This window comes from Polyodon spathula, chromosome 10 (assembly GCF_017654505.1).
Source record: "Polyodon spathula isolate WHYD16114869_AA chromosome 10, ASM1765450v1, whole genome shotgun sequence".
In the NCBI taxonomy this organism is placed as follows: domain Eukaryota; kingdom Metazoa; phylum Chordata; class Actinopteri; order Acipenseriformes; family Polyodontidae; genus Polyodon; species Polyodon spathula.
Window position 1 is genome coordinate 29486803 of NC_054543.1, and position 24333 is coordinate 29511135.

Below are 24333 nucleotides of genomic sequence, written 5' to 3' on the forward strand. Positions count from 1 at the left end.
CTCTTATTGTTTTAAGGAACAACAGTATCTAGTCTATTCCATTCTATATGTTTTTTTTTTTTTATATATATATTATTGATTGTTATTATGTATCTGTTTTACTAATCATGCCTTGAACTCCAGGTTTTTTTACCACTATTCTTTTCAACTATTTAAAAATGTTTGCAACCTTGAAAAAAAATCGTGCATTATACAAGTGCTTTCTTACCAGTTTTGAAACATTAACAGTGACTGTTCCAGTTTGCACTACACCAAAACCTTAGTAAATATGTCCCAGTAAGTAACTCCCAAAGCAGAGCAAACACATTATACAAGAAAACTTATTGTTATTTTATCAATAGCAATAAATATATACAAGTCAGAGATCATACTCTTATAAGATAGAGATGAAATTGATATAGAAAAAAATAATAAATAAATATTTTCAAATATGAAAGTCCCAGTGGTCAAACCCAGTTGGAGTAAAAAAAGCACAGCCCATGTAATGGAGGCCAAATTCCAAATCTCCACCACAGCTAGTGGAGCACCATTAACCCTTGCCGTAGTCATCTCCAAAGCAACCATATCTCTACTTTATCAGCCAGGAGTGAATCAGGGACGAGGTACATGGTCACCATGACTGCAGTATAGTTTTCTTTGCTGCAGGGAGGTCTGCCAGGCTTGGATGCATCTAGGATAACTGAAGATTGGATCATCATTTAATGGAAACAATCCATTGCCTGGAGCTAAAAGTGAATTCATTAACAATAATTTGATTTCAAGCCTGAATTGTTTGCTACTTTACCATCAACAATGAATAAACAGCTGTATTTCAGAAAGTTAGCAGTGTTTTTTTAAATATATTTAATTACATTTGCATGGAAGCAGTTTCACAGATTCTAATTGGAGAAAGCATTTGTAAGAGGCGAGGCAGGGAGAAGACAGTTTTTCACATGAACACTCATGGGGAAACTGTGCTAAACAACTGTCAACAATAATCGGGTGGCCATTACCATTGATGTCTGACGAGATTACGTGCATCCTTTTATTAAATAACCATGAGCCTAGCAAACTTGATCTGAATCATAAGAAATAGGAATACAAATAAATCCCTTTGTGTTTTGTTTTTCTAATTTTCTAGGTTCAAATATAAAAATAAAAAGTGAAATGAGGTGGAATGCTAATGTTTAAGTTGTCCTTGTTATTTTAATGGTTGTACTTTAATATTGAGATATACAGTGCCGTGAAAAAGTACTTGCCCCATCTGATTTTCTGCGTTTTTGCATATTTTTGACACTTAATGTTATCAAATCTTCAACCAAAATCTAATATTAGATAAAAGGGACCCGAGTGAACAAATAACACAAAATGTTGAAACTTATTTCAAGTATTTATTAAAGAAAGTTATTCAACACCCAATGCCCTTGTGTGAAAAAGTAATCACCCCTTTGGACTCAATAATTGGTTATGCCACCTTTAGCAGCAATAACTGCAACCAAACACTTCCTGTACTTCTCTTACAGCACCGTGGAGGAATTTTGGCCCTCTCCTTCATGCAGAACTGCTTCAACTCAGTGACATTTGTGGCTTTTCGAGCATAAACTGCTTGTTTCAGGTCCACCCACAACATCTCAATGGGGTAAAGGTCTGAACTTTGACTAGGCCATTCCAAAACTTTAAATTTCTTGTTCTTCAACCATTCTGATGTAGACTTGCTTGTGTGTTTTGGATCATTGTCTTGCTGCATGACCCAGCTGCGCTTCAGCTTCAGCTCACAGACGGATGGCCTGACATTCTCCTGTAGAATTCTCTGATATAGAGCAGAATTCATGGTTCCTTCAATGATGGCAAGTTGTCCAGGTCCTGATGCAGCAAAGCATCCCCAAATCATGACACTACCACCACCATGCTTGACCGTTGGTATGAGGTTCTTACTGTGTAATGCAGTGTTTGGTTTTCACCAGACATAACAGGGCCCATGTTGGCCAAAAAGTTCCACTTTTGACTCATCTGTCCATAGAACATTGTTCCAGACCTCTTCAGGATCATCCAGGTGTTTTTTGGCAAACTTGAGACAAGCATTCCTGTTCTTCTTAGTGAGCAGTGGTTTCCGCCTTGCTACTCTGCCATGAATCCCATTTTTGCCCATTGTGTTTCTGATGGTGGAGTCATGAACACTGATCTTACCCAAGGTGAGAGAGGCCTGCAGATCCTGGAATGTTGTTCTAGGATTCTTTGTGACTTCCTGGACGATTTTACCCCTTGCTCTTGGAGAGATTTTGGCAGGACGGCCACTCCTGGGAAGATTCACTACTGTCCCAAATTTTCTCCATTTGGATAATATGGCTCTGACTGGTGTTTTGGTGGAGCCCTACAGACTTAGAAGTAGCTGAATACACTTTGTTGCTATTGCTGATTTTGTTGTGGTACTGCTATAATAATAATAATAATAATAATAATAATAAGAAGGAAGAAGAAGAAGAAGAAGAAGAAGAAGAAGAAGAAGAAGAACTTTAATTTATTATAGCACCTAGGTGTCTCAAGGTGCTGTACATAACAAAACAATCAAACACAAATCAACATTACAAAAACACAATGAACATCAATCAGTTAAAAAATTCTGTAGATACATAAATAAAATACAATAAAATAGGCAAATGCCAAAAGAGCATGAAAACCCAGTAATGCTGGGTATTAGATCCAATAACCAATAGCTCAGTTTTACTAGCATTCAATAAATAAATAAATAAATAAATGACATCCAGGTTTGAATATCTGCCAAACAAATGGATAGGACTGTATCAGTGTTAAAATTCATTTTTAAATAGATCTGTGTATCATCTGTATAACAATGGAACTGAACCACATTCTTTCGAAGATAAATGTTAAAAAGAAGAGGACCAAGGACAGATCCCCGTGGGACTCCATGAATAAGGTGAGTATGTATAGAATTATGACCAGCATAGGACACGTATTGATAAGAATCTGATAGATATGAGCAGAACCAATCAAGAGCCCCACCCGCCCCCTTACATTCACCAGATTTTCGAGACACTTCAGCATAATCCGGTGGTCAATAGTATCAAAGGCGGCAGTAAGATCTAAAAAAAAAAAACAATACTGAAAGAGCACCATCATCAGCATTCAAAAGGAGATCATTTACAATTCTAACCATAGCGGTTTCAGTGCTGTGTGCGATTCTAATCTATTTCTGTCACTTCTTCTTCTATCCAGAAATGATTACATCTGTTTTGAGCAGCAAGTGGTCCACTATTAGTTAGTTTGGCTGAGTACTAAATTACAGTGTGAACGTGGTTTCTCTGTGTAGAAAGTAATGTACCAGTCATTAATGGGCTGTATGATTTCTTGTTTTGTGCACTGATTAGCATATAAAAAAATATGAATTTTCCCTTCTGCTGGATACAGTAATCTAAATGTGACGTTCCACGGTTTTGACATCATATTTCGAGTACTGTAAGTAAATGCACAAAACGTCCTTGTAGGCCAATTAAAGTTAATAAAAACAAGTTGGCATTTTAATACAAGAACAAGAGCTATAATGTCACCAGGCATTTAACCTTCAGCCTGTGTTAAAATGTTGGTCATATATACAGTTGCTTTATATTATTACCTAAAGTTCAATTTGACTTACCCTTTATATTTGCTTTGCTGGATTCCAGCAGGCTAGACCTGTATTTCATTGAATTCATATCTCTGTGTATATCCTGGATGTGCAAGAAGGCAGGCCCTCCTCACCCAGGATGTACTCTTGACATCAATGACCCCCAGACCCAAGAGGCAGCCAGTCTGAATCCAGGCTTCATACAGGGGGCACAGGCCACGACCAGGGTGATAAACAGTAGTGTTGCTTAAGTTTGCTTCAGTTCTAGGCTTGTTTGGATTTGAAGCATCAGACAAACAGATCACTCCAATTGTCGGAAAAGGATTCCAACAAACCATACAGTTTAGTTTTTAGAACCGGCCTATACAAAGGATACAGTGGTGGCTGGTGATTTGACACAAGAGGCAGGTTGTGTGTGTGTGTGTGTGTGGTGTGTGGAGAGTGGGGGGGTATTGCATAGCACATGCTTATTTAATAAAGTATGGTATAGCTATGTGTTGCAAAGTGGCTTGCAGTGAGCAGGTGTAGAGGTGAGGCAGTGTCCACGGTCCAAACAGTTTCTTTAATTTATTTTCACAGTTTGGCACAGTTAAATAATAATGCTGGCAACTACACAGCAATGTGTAATTGCACAGCCAAACAATACAGGGTTTCAGTCCTGAAATAATAACACACAAAGGCAATGTCCAGGCCCGGCTCTGCGTCTTTTTGTGCAGTGTTTGTAATCTGGGTTGGATGTGATGCTCCCGTGCTGGTGGTGAATACACACTTAAGTGTGACTGGTGCAGTGTTTGTAATCCAGGTTGGATGCAGTGCTCCCACGCTGGTGGTGAATACACAGTTAAGTGTGACTGGTGCAGTGTTTGTAATCTGTGTTGGATGTGATGCTCCCGCTCTGGTGGTGAATACACACTTAAGTGTGACTGGTGCAGTGTTTGTAATCCAGGTTGGATGCAGTGCTCCCACGCTGGTGGTGAATACACAGTTAAGTGTGACTGGTGCAGTGTTTGTAATCCGGGTTGAATGCTGGTTTAACAGCGACAGCTCCCGGTTTGCTTAGCTTGGCCACACACCCTGATATACTTACAGCCATGCCCCCTTCGATAGAGAGTGCCATCACGCCTTCTCCAATCCATGAATGACACATCACCTACTGCAGTAAGGCGCCGACTTCTAGTATTGTGGCTTCGCCCCCTTTTTGGATGGCCGACTTCCGACTGACCCTGAAACGAATTGTCAAACCATCCAGTCCGGGGCACACTGTTCCTGTTATACAGTGCCCTTACATGTTGGTAGGGAGATTATGTCACACTATGGCAGTGCTGTAAACTGTAATTTAACTGTAATGTAAGCCTGGGACTCAGTGAGATGGTGTTGTACTGTTTCCAGAGCTGTTCCTTGACAAAGCTGTTTTTTGATAACCTATAGGAACCTTCCAATATATTGCTTCTTTGGTGCTACAGAGCTGAAACATGTACTGCTGTAGGTTCCTATATTAAATCCCAACATTCCTCACTACCAAGGGAGTATTATGGTTGGATTTTACATTTGTTACCATGAATTACCACAGAGGAGTAATTTACTATTAGGCTAACAATAGTGGTGGACATTATAATATCAATATTTTTCAACTCCTGCCCTTTCCCTTCTTCAGTGCTGGATATACTGTACACAGAAGGGAAGTGCATTTATAATGGGACACTGGATGCAGCCAATACTTCCCCTTCTGGCCAGTCGTGGTAACGCATTCAAATGTGCATGGCAGTGCTAAAAACAGACCCTCCAATCCCACCCAAATTGTCATTGCCCTGGCTAGATATTTGGGACAGCTGCCTCACCAAAATAGGATTTAGGCCAAAATAAATTGTCTTTAAATCAGAATACTTCTAGTTGTATTTGCACTTACTGTAAACTACACAGTATTTAAATATTGTTTTTGCACTGTAACCTTGTATTGTCCAGTAACATCTGTAAATCGCATTGGATAAAGGTATCTGCCAAATAAACTAATAATAACAATAAAATATTTGTCATGATAAATGCTTTTTTTTTGTTTTAGTCATATCTTCACATTTTACCATGAACAACTTAAATAAAGAATTAAATGCCATTTAAATAACATTTAATACAAGCTGGAATGTTTTTGAAAAATAACATTTTAGAACAAAATTTGGAAGAAAAAAACAGTACTGCATACATTATTTTGTCAATGAACAATGGTTTTTATCCAACATCAAATTCCTAAAAGCACTGCTTTACCACAGTAGAATCTGACTTGCTGGACCATGAGTGACTGGGGACTTTTTTTTCTGGGGTACCAGGGCACTTTACTAGGGGGTTCACAGATTTATCAGTGTTTCAAAGGGGTCACAGCAGTGAGTGCTATACTAGTCCTAGATATCCCAGATAGAAACCATCCAGGAAAACTGGGACCACTTGGCCACATCCTCCATTGGTCTGCAGGTATTAAAATCACTTTCAAAATCAGAGAATGTTTTATGAGGCGCAAAGGAATTATAGGGGACTCTATAAGGGGAGGAACAACATAGAAGCAAGGGCAGCTCTCCAGTCACCTGAAGAAACATATTATATGTGAAAAGTTAAACTGTACAATGGTGAGGGGAGCTGTTAAAATGGTACTGAAGTTAAAAAATGTAGCAAAAGTAAAAGTCCCTTTGGGACAACGCCTTTAAGCGTGTCTAAGCCTGCTTGTTACATTTGTTTACAAAACTTAAGGCTGTTTAAAAAAAAAAAAAAAAAAAAAAAAAAATCTTCAGACTTCATTTTTCTGAAGTCGTAAACTACAGCATTAGAATACAAATTTTATTTTATAATATATATATAATATATATATATATATTAATATAATATATATATATATCTTGATTATTTTGCTGTGTAATACCATTGACTTGCGTACATATTTGTAAATACATTGAACTTTTACATGGTCCCTGCTTTATCTCTCACAGCGTGCACTTTGTAGACACTCCCTACATTTATTTTTCTTCCCTGCTGTTTCAAGGCTTCCCTTTGCAGATAACTGCCAAAAAAAGTTAGTGAGAAACTTTTGTAGGATACTTTTACATCAACGGGAAACTAAACAAAACTATGAAAAAAATCCCGAAATGAATTTTCCAGTTTAACTCGCTTGGAAAAATACATTTTTGAAATCGGCATAAAAACTAAGACTAAAAAAAACAAACTCCGAAAAACATCGGCCTTTAAGTCACTGGCGTAATTTATTGAATTTTACAGACATTAAAAATGCTACATGTTTTGTCTTCATACAAGTTCAAAAGAAAACAAAACGGTACAATGTGAGTTAATCCTTATGTATTTAATAATATAAGGGAAAGGGTAAATTTAACAAGAATAGAAATTGAAAATACAATAGAGAGTCAATTATCCATCTTTGATCAACCGTATTGTCTAATCAAACGAACTCACCTGTAATCACGTGACGAATTACGTGCGGTGTAGCTGCCTAATCCCGATTTTGGGATTGTATAGGAAACTGGTTCTGTTTGTATTCATGATGTTTCCTTGTTTCCTTATATGTGCTTCTCTGCTGCACTTAATAACTACGCAACCAACCCCTGCCGCTACAATTAAATCTACGAGATTTGAAATTCGCTTTAATGATACAATTATAATAACACCTTTCAGCTTACACTGCTCAACATGACAGAGGAGAAAAGAAGACACATGAGGAGACATCCAGTATACCTTTAGTTCTACAATTAAGTGGAATGTGTGTTTTTTTTTTTTTTTTTTTTTTATGAAAACTGCATGAAGGACGCATCGTTTTCTGTTGTTATTTTTTGTTCATTTGCCTGTATTTGTGCAGCTTACCGATTAAACATCATCATTTAAAAAAAATAAAAATTCTCAAGTTTCACGCTGCCTACTTAACAATTCTCTCGTTGTGTGATGGTTCCTAACAAAACAAACGTAAGTGCAGGTGTTAATAAGGGGACAGATTTAAACAACGCTATTTTTGTAAATGCCAAAACATTTACATCTGTCCGAGACCGCATTTTAGTTCCTTAACAACAAGTTCAAAGTATAGAAACATTTTACTGTTTTTTTTTTTTGGGGGGGGGGGGGGGGGGGGGGTTGTAAGTTTAATGGGGGGGGGGGGGGGGGGTATTCTTTGATAGAATACGTTACTAGCTATATATCATCAGTAAGTACTTGTGTACTAAGTAAACACCAACGTTATATAGAAATTGCTAAGGATTCAATACGTTACCTAAGTTATGCAATGTGCTAAAAGTTGTACTGAACTGTATTCTTTGATTTTCAAAGTTTGGTATATGGTACGTTTAATTACAGTGATAGAATACGTTACTAGCTATATATCATCAGTAAGTATTTGTGTACTAAGTACTTGTATATTGCCAATTATATATATATATATATATATATATATATATATATATATATATATATATATATATATATATAAGCTCTGCACCTTTAAGGTTTGGAGCGCTTGAGAGACTGAGGTCAAACTCCACTTCCCAAAGGAGGAGATGCAGTATGTGTGCATGTGTATGAGAAGAGAGTTGAGCAAGTACAGCATGGCGGGTTAATAGTTGTACAGGGATATGGGAACTGCTACAATACTATGCATACATTGGCTATCTGTGGTTTGTGTACTCGATTGTGAGGAGGAAGTAACAAAGTATGTGATGGAAAATAAACTGAGGCCTTTCCGAAAGACTGGACTTGTGTATATTCACTTAAGGACTCATTCTTACACTGTTACACTGGCAGAAACCTTGCAGTAGGTTATCCGTATGCTGTACATTGTTAAAGGTACAGTAATTGCTATTGATACCTGTTCGATTATCCATACAAACCGATTATGTGAACTAGTATCGGTCCCAGTTAGTTTGGATAATTGACTCTACATTATAGTGAACGAGAACAACGTTACTATTTGCCTGTCTGTCTGTCCATTATTACATTGAATAATTGCCTCGTCCGTGTGTTGGCAGATTGAAAACTTATTAAATTAAATGCACTGAGCCAATTTACTCGTCCTCAGCCATGTGTGATAATCTCAATAGGCAGTCCTAGTGCCCCAGTCCTGGTAGCTTTGGTTTTTAACATTGGTTTGTTTGTTAATGTTCTAACTGGTGCAGTGTGATGTGCTACTATGTACCCCAGAGAAATAATAATAATAATAATAATAATAATAATAATAATAATAATAATAATAACAGCATGCACACATACGAAAATGGAACATGCCATGCATAGCACATAATTTTGTATACATGGGCTGACCGATGAATTTGTCTTCTAAATTGAATCCCTGAAATGTCTTCTATAATATTAAAGTTATAAGGCAGTCATAGTGAAAGAAATAGATATTTATTTAATAGATATTAATTGAATCATTGTTGTGGCTGTGCATGGTGCCATATATGCCATATCCATATCATGTGATCATATATATGTAAAGAACATAAGAATGTTTACAGACAATAGAAGGCCATTCAGCCCATCTTGCTCGTTTGGTTGTTAGTAGCTTATTGATCCCAGAATCTCATCAATCTCATATCTTCTTGAAGGATCCCAGGGTGTCAGCTTTAACAACATTACAAGGGAATTGGTTCCAGACCCTTGTATAAAAAAGTGCCTCCTATTTTCTCTTCTGAATGCCCCTTTATCTAATCTCTATTTGTGACCCCTGGTCCTTGTTTCTTTTTTCAGGTCGATAAAGTCCCTTGGGTCAACATTGTCAATACCTTTTAGTGTTTTGAATGCTTGAATTAGATCGCCACATAGTCTTCTTTGTTCAAGACTAAATAGATTGGTATTTTAAATTGATTTGCCGATATCTCTAAATCTATTTTCTAATGTATATCTTCAAAAGCACCATAATTAGTTATCTGCAAATCATTTAAAGATAACTTCAATTAATTTAAAAAACACGTACATAATTAAGATATCCTGAAATATTTAAAGATATCTTGAAATCTAATTTGAGATATGATATTTTGGTTTACCATATGCACACCCTAAACTGAAAAAAGTTTTTTTTTTCAAACTCCTGTATTTTGTTGTAATGACTGCAATTTAATCCCCCCCCCCCCCCCCCCCCCATTGACCTTCAATAGAACCTTTTTAGGCTTTAATTCTGTGTCACTGATGATAACTCAAAATAAATTCAAGTGTAGATAAGTATTAGGCTTATACTGATGGCTTCCTAGACCCAATTGGCTCTAATCTTGGACTACATAATGTTACCTTTATTGGCTGGTTTCACAGACCCAGATTAACAGTAATCTCGATTTACATTACCTAGAATAACATCAGGTAGTCCAAGACTACTGCTAATCAAGGTCTGTGAAACGAGGCATAAGTGAGGTAGGTCAAGATTCATGCTAATCGTAGTCTGTGAAACCTTTAGTAAAAGTAATCTTCCTTGAAAAATTACTGATTATTTTTCCACACATAAAACCATGTTTAAATACCACAGGCAAACCCAGTTTCTGAAGAAGAAAGAGTGAGGCTTAGCAATGCTGTAAAACATTTGGCAGGGTTTTAAGTTAAAGGAATTGGTTTTAGCAAGTCTCTGGGAAAGTGTTTGGCTTGGAGGTGCTAGTTTTTTTTTAATGGGCCACTACGTCACTGTCACTGGGTCTAGACTCTTTGAGTGCCATTATTGTCTGGAACTTCCTGTCTTGGTCTGATTCAGTCTGTGCTCGATTTCTGTATGGATTCAGTTCACTGTGGCACAAGGGGGAAAGCAACTGTGTCTGCTTTTTTGTGCTTTATTTTCAATCCTGTCAAAAGCAGACTCTGGCAGGCTCTGCAGTCCGTCACTTGCTTTGAACGATGGCAGATTGACAGCACTGGTGACTGTGGAGTCCTGTGGTTCAGCATAAGCAGTAGTAGCAGGGGAATTCCTACAAAGACCCACTGTCCTGACCTGAACCGGTTGTCTGCAGTGTTCTGTAAGGGGTGAAAGACAGGCCAATTACCCCAGAGAGTAGCACAGAGGTGGGGAAAGTGTTTGACAACACTGAAACACTTTTCAGCGGTACAGTTAGTACCTTACAATTTAAAGTATTTTTTGCTGCTGATTCTAACCACTCTATTTTTTTGGAAAAACTTTGCTAAGGGGGGCGTTATTCAAGAAAGGTTGAGAACCCCTTCTCTAGATACAGAAATGCATGTATTATATGTATTGTAGCTATCTCGGTTAACGCAGCCAGGAGCATCACACAGGGCGGGGCACTCCACACACAGGCGGAGAGCGAGTGTGAACCTGGGCCCTCTCGCATTAAAGCATAGCGCCAATACCGCTGTACAAAAGACCCGGTTTCTTTGCAATGAGCGTATAACGGGCTTATGTCGCTGTGTGTGATCATAATGTGTTCAGTATTGCCCTATTGGAATAATTTGTTGTTTATGTCTTTGTGTTATATTAGGAACTTAAATGTGGATTATTTTGTTTCCATGTCTTTTGTTTGCTAGCAAAAGTCCCCTCAGATACAAATTACACAAAAACAATATTACGTTTTATCATTGCTATGTTATCACAATATACCATCTCCGTCAATATTTATCATGTATTTACGAGTGATTTTGGATAATAAAAGAGACCGTATTTTGATTATTATTATTATTTTTTAATAACATACGTTATGTGTTTGTTACTGCGTAATGCGTCTGGAATCACTTGCAGTACCACCTGTCCCCAACAGAGGTATACACCGTCTTAAGGCCATTGCACGCGGTACCCGTTCCGTCATGCAGCATCTGTCATCCGAAAAAAGTCGTGAGTCCATTGCACACTAGACGTGTTAATGTCGTACTTCAGAGAGCTGGTGTGCAGTGGGAGGCTTTGTAGTAAATAACCATAGTTTCAGTATTTTAATTAAAAAATGTATACAATTCCGCTGTACATAACTGAACACACAAAAAAATGTTAAATGTAGTATAAACCTTATGGTCAACAAACGTTGATGGACGTTAAAACATTTTCTAATTATTATGCTTCTACTAGATTTGCAATAACATGGTTACGCAATGCATAAAAAAAATAAAATAAATTAAAAAAAAAAAAAAACAAAACAAAACAAAACAAAACAAAAAAAAAAAAAACATGATATTACTTACACAACACAGTTGTCATAGCATCAGAAACCATATGACCAATATTTAATTTTTCAAACACTGGCTCCTATAATAAATATATATATATAAAAAGTTGGGAAGCTAGCAATGAACTTTCGAAAATACCTTACAACAATGACCTTCTACTACTCTCTGTGTATGGAGCCAGAAATGCTACCAAGTTCATGTCTGCCCCTCTTTTCTGACTGTTAAGAACTGACTGCTCTTGGTTGCCCTGTGGCGCTTCTTTCTCTGATATGTGTCTCCAGGTTAGGCCATTGTTTCTTTACTTCCTTGACTACAATTAAAATTAAAAGTATATGCTTGTAATAACCTATATCAGTTCATAATTTCATGTTTTATAATACATATCATTCATGCCCAAGTCCGCGGCAATGTCTTCCATAGGTTTTCTTTTTTTTCAAAGTCTTTGTCATCTTTGTTGGATTTATCATAAAGTAATTTTGTTTGGTGACACACACACACAATTAGATTTTCCATTTTGTTCAGGGAACTGCAAGAATCCATGTGTCTTCTCAATTGTTTTTCATTGGTCAATGTATTATTTAATGCACATCATATCGGATCAAATTGAACTTGTTTCGATTCTAAAATTGACACTTCATCGTCGTACGACAATTACGGACTCAGTGTGCAAGGTGCAGTAAGGAATGCACATGATAGTTTTTTTTTTTTTTTTTTTTTTTTTTTTTCTGTTTAGACGCACGTTAAATTTAGATGTGTTATCAGATCCAGTGTGCAACGGCCTTTACTCTGGGTCAAGAGTCAACAGACAGTAAAAATAACATGCCAATAAAATCATTTTGAAAAGCACAGTAGCAACACAAACCAAGTCAGAATGAAGTGTGAAGAAAAAATAACTGATTCAGAATGTTAGAATGCCATTATTTATAAGTTTCTGAACAGATCGTAACGCTATAAAAGCACTGTTTTATATTTTAACGACGTTTGTTGGTTTATCATGTCTTGTTCAGGGTTATATGTGCTGTTGACAACAGAACTGGCTGAACGCTCAGGTATCGTTGTCCACCCATCAACAGTACGAAGGTCACTCTTGAAATCAAGACTTAAAAGGTTGTGTTGCAGTAAGAAAACCTGATAAGAAAGGGGAACAAGACTAAAAGGCTAAAATATACACAAGAACACAGAAATTGGACTAGGAACAATGGTCAAACGTTCTGTTGCCCGACCCGCTCTTCTTCTCTCACTTGGTTTGCTTGTCTGTCGCTTCGAACTGAACTGCCAACCGCAATTTAGCCAGGCTATTTATAGTTTAAAAACTGCTAATTAAAATAATACATGAGCGGGAATGTTCCCTTTTTTGTTAAAAATATAGCGTTGATTACATGGTGCTTTATGCATGGGTAATTCACTGAAGGTTATATTTTAAAGACAGGGAGTTATTTTGTATTTTAGTCAAATGTGTGTTGTTGTGTGTCCCTCGGCGCCACCCACCCGTCCCCTGTTTATAAAGCTCTTTGGTTATAACGCTCATATTGTGTGTCCCTCGATACCCGCGTTATAGCGAGGGAGCACTGTACATAAAAACAAGTAGCTTTCGAGTTAAGGGGAATAAAAGCAATGAATAGAGAACAATAGGTAATCAGGAAATATGCAAATTTCAGCATTACAAGAGCCAATCTAATCGCATGAAATGTCATCTAAAGGCTTCTACATTCACAGCATATTAAAAGTCAAAGCACAGTATATGCAGACATGTTTCATACAAAATAGCAGGTAACAGTGCTGTACATGCCACCTCGCACTATACTATACTGAGGTGGCAAAGCCCTCACAATGTGCACTAATATACAGGAAAAAAGGGTGTGTGTATATTTCATGGCATAGCATGTGAATGCCTGCTTGTGCCACTCTGCAATCTACTTTATGTTGATGAGAAATTATACCCCACTTGAGATGGCACACCCAGACTATCTATGTGATTTCCCCCCTAGAATGTGAGCTAAAATTCAATACGTAACTGTGAGAATAAGTAACTAACTTCAGCCCTCAAATCGGGAATAAGTAACTAACTTCAACCCTTAAATCAGGAATAAGTAACTGACTTCAGCCCATTCCTTCTATAAAGCTCGGAGCCCCCACCCAGAACTTGTCATCTGTTGAGTGTCAGTTTTGGGTTCCAACTAAAGTTAGCTGTGATTGAGTGAACGTGTGGGCAGACAGCAAGAGCAAGCCTTGAATTCCTCGATGGAAGTGGGTGAGGCTGAGGGGAATGACTAACACTTTGTGCTTGCACAGTTCAAATAAAATGTATTTAAATAAACTGTGAAACAAAAGCACACAGCTCAAATACAAATCTTGCGCCCCCTTGCATAAATTGAATTTCGATTTAAGGTATGCTGTTTTGTTGTTAATAGATTAATTTTTTTGTTAACAGGTGAGTTTGCATTTTATTTACTTTTTGTTACTTTAACCTCTCATAGAGAACACATGCAGACTTTAAAGCGAGTGGTTGGTGTTGAGGGACAGTGAGGGAGGCATAACAGAAGGCCTTTAGGCGTGAAGCAGTGCAAAAACCCAGAGCGAGACTGAAGAGCAAAGAATTAAATTGCATGAAAAGAAAGGAGACTGCATATGATAGAAAGGATAGCAGGAATGAGTGAGAGTGAGAGAATGACTGAGAAGTGAGGGAGTAGGAACCTTTTATTATTTTGGCCTGAACCCCGGACAGATGTTCATTACTAAACATGCAGGGTTCTGCCCATGCAAGGCTTGCGATATTAGTACTATTTTGTTTATTCACAGAAGAGCCAGCTCTTTTGCAAGGAGCATATATCAGGCTTATGTCTTTGTGTGTGATTACGTCACCTACAAGCCCTGCTGCTGCCTTCATCCGTGCACACTACAGTCTCCCCTGCCAGCCTGAAGTCTGCCCGGACTTGCTCACCAGGCTACAGTCTGCATTGTGTGTGCCGGGGTACCTGCGTTCACTTCTGACACCAATGTAGCGGTGCCAAGAAGGAAAACACAAGGCAAGTTTTCAAGAGCTAAATTAATTTTTATTTCTCTAACAAGTCGCATTCCAGTCGTGCCCACAGCTTCTGCTTCTTTTCAGTTTGACTGGTGCTTCAGGGCTAGGGTATCCTCTGCTAACCACCCAGCGAGTTGAAGAGCCTTTTCCCACGGTCCACTCTGCCAAACGAACGGTGGACTCTTTACGCCGCCACTCCTGCCGTCTCGATGCCTCGGGCTAGCCCCCTCTGCCATCGCCTCTGCCTCCTCCTCCTCATTTTGAGACTCCCAGTCAGCCTCTGGATCTGCCGACGAACCCCAGCCTGCCAGGGAGAGAAGATGGACTCTTCCTTCTTAATCATCCACGTCATCCCTTGTAAAACACCAATGTAGTGATCTCGGTTAACGCAGGCAGGTGCATCACACAGGGCGAGGGAATCCACACATAGATGAAAGGCGGGCATGAACCCGGGACCTCTGGCATTAAAGCATAACAGCAATAATGCTGTACAAAAAGAGCTGGCTTTTTTGCAAGGAGTGTATATCGGGCTTATGTCTTTGTGTGTGATTACGTCACATACCAGCCTTGCTGCTGCCTTCCCCCGTGCACACTACAGTACATGCATATACATATGCATACACCTCGATATACATTACAGCCTTTATAACTAGACCTCCACCCTTTTACAACAGCTTTAATTCTCAGTTTTAAGTTATTATGAATGACTGATCGATCTGACAAAAAAATTAACTGTAGGGGATGTGTTAAATAAATTTCAGAATAAAAACGGAAAAAACTGAAGCCTATTTAAATCTTGTAGCTCAGCTTGACAATGACTTTTCCTGATTTACTGAATAAAAAGGCAAACAGTTCAAACAAACAAGGAACGTCATATGAAGTTGAAAAAAGGTAATATGTAGAAAGATGCTCAAACTTTTATTCACTAATGGTAACTCCACAACATTCCACGGTGGTGGAAATTAATAGTAAAGAACAAACGTACAGTGCGTGAAAAAGTATTTGCCCCCTGTCTGATTTTCTGCATTTTTGCACATTTTTCACATTGATTTGGTCTGATCATTTCATGGGTTGTAATAGTATATAGAGGTAGTCTGAGAGAAAAAATGACACAAAAGTTTGGTGCTTCTTTCATTTGTTTGGTGTGCAAGGTAATCAAACATGCAATCTTCAGGTGTGAAAAAGTTATTGCCCCCCCCCCCCCCCCAGTTAACTCAACCCAATTAAAGGGATAATTAGGGTCAGCTGTTTGAATACTTTGGTTAACAATCAGGCCTGATTTGGGCCAGCCCTGCCCAATATAAATCTGACTAACTTTACCATCAGAGTGAAGTTTTCAGCACACAGGTTCTAGAGGCACATTGTGCCATTATCAAAAGAAATTCCTGAAGACCTCTGGAAAAAAAAAAAAAAAAAAAAAAAAGTTGTTGATGTCTATCAGTCTGGAAAGGGTTACAAAGCCATTTCTAAGGATCTGGGGATCCTCAGATAGACACTGGGCAAAATTGAAATTCATGGCAGTGTAGCAAGGTGGAAACCACTGCTGACTAAGAAGAACATGAATGCTCATCTCAAGTTTGCCAAAAAGCACGTGGATGATCCTCAATAGTTCTGGAAAAATGTTCTATGGACAGATGAGTCAGAAGTGGAACTTTTTGGCCAAAGTGGGCCCCGTTATGTCTGGCGAAAACCAAACACTGCATTCCACAGTAAGAACCTCATATCAAAGATCAAGCATGGTGGTGATAGTGTCATGATTTGGGGATGCTTTGCTGCATCAGGATCTGGATGACTTGCCATCATTGAAGGAACCATGAATTCTGCTCTGTATCAAAGAATTCTACAGGAGAATGTCAGGCCATCTGTGCTGAAGTTAAAGTGCAGCTGGGTCATGCAGCAAGACAATGATTCGAAACACACAAGCAAGTCTACATCAGAATGGTTGAAGAACAAGAAATTTAAAGTTTTGGAATGGCCTAGTCAAAGTCCAGACCTAAACCCCATTGAGATGCTGTGGCAGGACCTGAAACGAGCAGTTTATGCTCGAAAACCCACAAATGTCACCGAGCTGCATGAAGGAGTGGGCCAAAATTCCTACACGGTGCTGTGAGAGACTGATCAATAACTACAGGGAGCGTTTGGTTGCAGTTATTGCTGCTAAAGGTGGCAATTACTTTTTCAGACAGGGGCATTGGGTGTTGCATAACTTTCTTTAATAAATAAATGAAATCAGTATCAATGTTGTGTTATTTGTTCACTCAGGGTCCCTTTTTGTCTAATATTAGATTTTGGTTGAAGATCTGATAACATTCAGTGTCAAAAAGATGCAAAAATGCAGAAAATCAGATACGGGGCAAATACTTTTTCACTGCTGTACCTGTACATTGTTGTGTAATCAAATACGTTACAATTTACTGCATGCAAAATCGTCAATAATGTTTCCTTGTTTTTTTTATTGATCTGGTGGGGTTTGCCTCGCTACAGTACCAACAGAGCGCCAATGCGCGCCGCCCGATACAAGACATTGTTCTTTTATTATTATTGCTTTTATTATTATTTGTGTGATTTTGTTTAATGTGTATTGAATTGCTTTGCTAGATATTTGATTCATGTTAATAGAAATAATTAAAGAATAAAAGAAAGAAAATCTAAATAAATAGTTTATCTGTTTTTGCATTTAAAATGTTGTGAACTGTATTTTGTGTTGCCTGCTTAACTTTTTTAAGATAACATCTTTAAAGGTATAATTTGGATAACCTTGCTTTCTGAATCGCCATTCAAATCTTTGCGAATATAATCTTTTAGAGAGAAAGGTTACTTTTACATTTAGTAGCTGCTTAACTTCATTAACTGTACCATGTACGATATTATTGCATAGTGAAAAACCTGCAAGTGAACTGGTTATTTAATTTAATTACTATAGTGCGTTTACTATTCTACACTTGTAGGTAATTTGCAATCAAAGTATTTAAATATTTTGGGCTTAAGTTGTTGAATTGGAGGTTGACCAGGTTTCTCTAGGTAATTGTACTAATTTACCTCTTAATTGGTTTTTTTTGCATTACTTGATAGGGGCTCGACACTTGCTTTTATTACTCAATTTATGTTGTTTATGGGATTACCATTAGGAGGTTTAACGGGTTTCACCATCTCGGTGCTACACCCAGGATCTCTACGCACCTTAGAGAGCCAGTTTGTTCTATCAGAAGTGTTAATTCCACATTTCTTACATCAGGCCCAGGCATAAATGCTAGCTGTTGTTTTACTGTACTGTGCAGGCAGAGTGGCGACGGTGGGGTTACATTTAAATACCGTATTACTGCAATCTGGCGCCGCGGTGTTTGTTTTAAATTGATCAAAATGACTGCGGCCCTTAAACGGGGGTGGCCTTTATTAATAATACTATGCTTTACAAACGCTGCAATATTTTATTTTAATGCATTTTAGAAGCGGTGCCGTGAGAGTCTCTGATCTACAGCACTATACATACTCGTGTGTTTTTGGGTCTTGAGTACAGTGCATTTACTGTCCGTTAACGAGAGCGGAGTCGGGAGGTTAGGGAGGAATGTACCAGCGAATCAGAAGTGTGTATTGGTTGCTATGGGGCGGGACACAAGAAGAAGAGGAGAGAGAGAGAGGGAGAGAGGGAGAGAACGGTAGTTGAGTGTGATGCAGTTTTTTTTAATGACAATCATTACCTCTAAATATAGGTTTGATTTCTGTTAAAACTAAAATATTTTCTTGCCATTGTTTTATCCATTGCTGTGTTGGCACTGAACTCTACTGGGGGAAAAAGGGACGCGAAGGACTGCTGGGTGCTGTAAGTAGTTTATCTAGGGTTGTCTGTCGGGACTGTACTATCAAATAAAATGTGCTTACTCAGGTGAGTGTACATTAGTTTGTATTACACGGTTGACTGAGGCAGCAGTCTCTTTAGGGGCATCACATCTACATAGCCAGAGTTGCGCGTTAATTTTTTTATTTTTTGAGCAGAGTAGAAAAAAATACCTGTACGTTTATTTATTGAGAGCGGCATTCATTCGAGGGTGGCGTCTATTAAAAAGCTAGTATTGAGTGAGGCATTAATTCGATGGCGGCGTTAATTGTTAATAACAGTATTTCTTGCAAGCTGCAGCACAACACAAGAGCAGTCCACAGAAATATTGCGCTTGCATGTCCACCGATCTTTGAAAAACTGCATATGCACAGGCAAGGAATCATGTGGGGATTATCAATTCTAATCTGCATAACACATGTCAGATTTTGATTTTGGGACACATGCTTCGGTTTGAATGTCAGTGAGTTTTTTTTATCAGTTGAAGCGCACAACAGTATATCAAAAAAACAAACAAACAAACTCATGACCGTTTGCTTTAACAGTTGCTAACTTTGAGGAGGAAACGCATTACAGTCCCGCTCAATCGAGCGGAGACCACCCTTTCAGGTGAACCCTAGTCGTCTTCTTTGGGACGAAACTAGTATTTTTGGCGTTTCACACTTGCACAAATTAACCGAATTTATGTGTTAACTGAACTCTAGTGCGAGTTATCCTCTCCAAACGAACTAGGGTTGAAAGGCCCCTTAGAGATAAGAGACCTAGGCCCTCAAAGTGGGAAGAAATTAAATGTGTGATAAATCTTGTTTTTTTCATGAGTAGGCAGAGCTGTACAGGTGAACTATGGATTGCGATACTTGATGTGAATGTGGAATATGATATTTTGTAACTGTAAGTCACCCTAGATAAGGATGTCTGCTAATAAACTAATAATAATAATAATAATAATAATTGCACATGACCTCTTAGGGAGAAACTCAAGTGAACATAGGGACTTCAAACCCCATATACATTTGCCAACAATAAGCAATGGTTTTATGTGTATTATTATACATTGCAGGTCATCTTGACTGCCTCTCAGTATATTTTTCAATACATCTTTCAATTTAGTTGGTTTACCTGAGATTAGGCCTGCTCATCAACACAAAGGGGTATATTTTAATTATCTAAACAGTTTCAGATCTTAATAGCGTCACACTCTTTAATGCTATGTTTATCTAGTTTTATGTGTGTGTATGTGTATATATATTTGTAACATCGAGAGTGCTGTGGGTTCCAAGCGTGAGGTTAATTCAGCAGCGACGGCGGCGAAATAAGCACGCAGGCACTGTTTATTGAGGTTGAAACACACCCAAACGTGCCGTTTATTGCTCTTTTATCAGTTCAATCCCCAAGTCAAACAAAACAGAACAGAATAGACCCTGAGCGCCGTAATATAGCCCAACCAGGCTTGATCATTGGCCAGCTAAAGTTATTCCTAATTAGCATGCTAACCCCCCAATCCCAGCTGTACACAGTTAGCACTATGCCCACTATACTACTCAATGCAAGGTGTCAAACTGTGTTTAGCCCCCGTTTCTATAGCCCGCCGCTACAATATATACACACACACGCACACGCACACGCACATGTGTTTCATTTATTGTTGTTCGCGAGTGTATTAAAAAAAACGACAATATTGTAAGTTATTGCATACTGCCCTGAAACTATCCCGCAATACAGACCAAAATGTCGCCGCTTTAGTTTTAGGAAGTCGTTATTATGTCATCGCCGCTTTAAGACAGAGGGGGTGCCTTGAAACCGTCAAGTTCCATGTTTGTATCTTGAAATTGAGAGCAGAGAGAACTCCATGTTGTAACAAAGTTATTAACAAGATACTCCCCCGTTTTAGTTTTATTTCATTTTTTGTTCCTTTTTAGATTTTTTGTTGTCATTTTCTAAAAACCATTTATGCATACAGTGGATTTACAGAGTTAAAGGTCGGGGGGTAATTACAGTACAGTAATATATATTTGAAGCAACAGGCTATACAGGAATTTCTGAACTAATGGACAATCACCTCACGTCCATAATCACCCAGGTTAGCAGAGATGAAGAGGTCAATACCCCATTGCAAGAAAAAGGTAAGATTTACAAGGTTTTTTTTTTAACCTGATAAAACTGAGTTTTTTAATTGCACTTGTAATTTTTTTTAATTTTTTTTTTTTTTGTGGACTGTGTTTCTAAAAGCTACTGCCGATCGTGCACAACTCATGCTATGTTTATTTTATTTATTTTTTAGTTATATTTTCATGGTGCAAAGCTCTTAGTTTAGAAAAGCTATAAAAGTTGCAGGCATGTTTGACACTTCTGCACGTACGTTGCGCAGCGGACCCGCGCTTTCACTTGCTTATGTTAGTTTGGTGCTAGTGAACCGCGTTTTCACTTTTAAACGTATTCATATAATCGATCAGTGGTTTCTCGTTCAAAACAAGCTGATACAAATGTAAAAGTTTTTCTTTTTAATTTTTGTACTAGTGCAATTGAATTCCCTTCTTTGGAAGTAAACTAGGGGCGGGGTCTGTGCATTACAGTATTTTTCCTAAGGCCTTTTAATTTTAAAGTGTTTTTGTTTTTTGATTTTATAATTATTTACATGTTTTATATATGTGCGCGCTTTTAGTAGAGTGCATGTATAAAACGGTTTTATTAACTATTTGTATCACGGACGAGCATACAGTTTGTTATTGTTATTAGTATTATACAGTAACTTACTCTACATTTGCGTAGAATAGCATCAGAGACAATACAGGAACCACAACCGGTAATTCTCGTGGTTTATTATACAGTATTAGAGTACAAGAAAGAAGAAACTCCATTAATATATTGTCTGGTGGTAATTGCAGTATAAAGAGACATTTGTAAACAGGGTGTATTGACTGTTACATTTACAGTGTGCCAATTTTTGGAAATATTTCATGTGTGATGCATGCCTTGCATATTTTTGTACCCCCTTTGCTGCTTGAGCTGGTACTGTAGTTCTGATTTTGTAATCTATTAAGCAATCTCTTTAATTCTCTACCTCAGTAGGACTATCAAGGACACATTATAATTAAGGCCATAGTGTCAAAGCATTGTATCTCAGAAACCATTTGAGGTGGTGACTTCATATTTGCAGGGTTATAAAAACCCTTCTTGCTGTTTTGTGCTGGCACACAGTTGTTGTATTTGATTTTCATACTTCGGTTCCTTTACCAGTGTTGTGCAGCAATAACCCCTTTAACTGCAGTATTGCTTTAAACCCTGGTACAGACCACATGCTTTGACATAGGTTGTCTGTATATTTGGTACACAGCTATATTCTATGATCTTCTCAAAGTTCCATTACAGGTGGTGTCTAGTAAGCATTTCTCATTCCAGTGACACAATGCTTTTAAACACTGGATGTGTCAATGATAAAATATTTTTCACGTTTCCATTTGACTTCAAGTTTGTTGTCTGTAAGGATTGTCCAATATATTGCACTTTTCCGTATTTAACTACAAGCAACAAATAAAGCAACAGGCCTACAGAATTACCTCTTTTTTCCACCATACAGCCCAGCCGCGACGGGGCCACGCTTAAGGGGAGATTGTTGAAAAAAGACCCCTGGGGATTGTATCTTGTAAAATCAAACAAAACTGACACACCATAGCTCAAAGAAGGTTCATTTATATGTCATGTTGAAAATATCTGCTTTGACTTTGTCAGATGTTCTCAAGAAAAAAAAAAATGCTAGAGCCATTTTATACTTTCAGTTCTGTTTCCTGAGTTTAACAGAGCTTTGTAACTCAGACAAATCCTCTTACTGTTGAGGATGCCACACACCAGGCACAATGTGAGTTTTCATTGGACGACAAGATACGTTTAGAGCAACATGAACATACATGCCAGAAGCGACACGGAAGCTATGCGACAGATTTGAAAACTGAAAGATCTATACAACTATTAAAAAATGCTGTTGACAAAACTGATTAAGACTTACATATTCATGAATATGATGTGGAAATTGTCTTCTCTGACTTTGGTATTTCAACATGTAGGCCATAAATCATACATACCAGACTTATCCAGTTCCCATATATTTTAAATTTTTATCTCTATAATTGTGATGATCTTTGTCATAAAGCTCTGGGTATCATTTCAACGGCAAGTATTATTTTTTCCTCCATCAATTTCTGCATACTGCTGACCCTGCTGGACCACGTGCATTGCAGCTGTTCTCTGATTGGCTCATTCCCTAGTTGTCACACAACAAATCGCAGAAAAAATAGGATTCAGTCCTGTTTGTTTTGCGTCACTCCACTGTCACCCTGGTGTGAAGGATACTTATCAAAAGTATAGCTTCAGTTCATTTTATCACATCGTTTCTGGTGGGTTGCCTTCTTAAAGGTTTCCACACACCAGACACAATCCAGTTTGTCCTGTGATAAAATGGTACCTTTGCTGCGACACTATCTTTTGCACTAGTGGCAACTCTCCTCTGATTGTGTCATAGCTGGAATTATGTAGTATTATTTTTTTTTTTTTGTCATGGTGCGGTAGGACACGTTCGCTTGTCCCATCGTGTCTGGTGTGAAGGGGCCTTTACTGCTGCATGTAATAGCAAAACATACCTATTTGGCTAAAGAAAGTGACATACAGTATTAGAGGGAGGAAGCTTGGTTCCTACATCTTTAATGACTTGTTAATAAGGTTTCCTTCAGAAACTAATTCTCTAAGTATGGAAGAATGTAGTTGCTGTAACAGACAGGAAGAAGTACAATTTTAGTGTACAACTGAACAATATTGTTGGAAACCGAGTATTGTAACATGCTTTCCCTTTTGTTTATGTACTGTAACCCGGCAAGGGTTGAGCATAATGTTGTTGCTGCCCTAAATGTCATTGTAAATATGAGCTGGTTAATGTGTCTGTATGTTAGGGTTGTTTCACAGTCTCTAGGACCCAGTCATGGTGTCATCACCTTTGCTACATTGTGTTAGTACTGCCTGTCTTAGAAATTGGGAACAGGAGTTGTGTTGAAATTGTTCCTTATTGAAGTACTTGGAGGGCTGATGCTCCCTTTGTGTTGGCTTTCCAGTTTATTTACTTTTCTTAAACTCACCAACAGCAGGCACTCAAAGCAACTCCCTCTGTGAAACAGACTTGTTAATTATTAACTGATATGCTTATGCTATATTACTTCCTTAAGAAAAAGGAAATCTGCTGCACAGGGGCTGTACAGATCCGTGGAAAACACCAGCAATATGTACACTGCAAATGTTCAAATGGGTGGTCCCTACAATGATTGATTTATTTGTTAGGCAAATAGCATCCCTGATATACATATATATATATATATATATATATATATATATATATATATATATATATATATATATATATATATTTATATATATAATAGTATATATACGTAGATATATATATAAAAAATAAATGTGTTTAGTCATGCTGCATCTCCCTTTCACAAATCAGTTTAAGTCACATGGGTAAGAGCAGTTCTACTGGCTTTAAAGACTACAGTAGTAATAGGCACTCCGGTAAAGGCTATTCTGTATACAACAGTGTATTTGTTTCACAAGGAATCTTAATAGTGGTGACTCTTATTACACTTTTTTGCAGATTGTGTGTAAAGCTAGTCAGCTATCCTTGTAGAGCATTAATAAGTGTTTCACATTTCTGCCCTACAGTTGACAGTTCCTGCTTATGTTTACATGTAGACTAGT

The 24333-nt window shown here is 37.9% G+C and overlaps 1 protein-coding gene across 1 annotated transcript in view; it reads left to right on the forward strand.

The window, feature by feature from the left end:
• The first annotated feature begins 20386 nt into the window (after positions 1–20386).
• Positions 20387–24333, forward strand: part of LOC121322069 (carboxy-terminal domain RNA polymerase II polypeptide A small phosphatase 1-like) — a 28331-nt gene continuing 24384 nt past the window's right edge. The window contains exon 1 of the mRNA XM_041261564.1: positions 20387–20711. Within this exon, the coding sequence (XP_041117498.1) occupies positions 20636–20711 (76 nt within the window). The 5' untranslated portion in view covers positions 20387–20635. The remainder of the gene's footprint in view (positions 20712–24333) is intronic.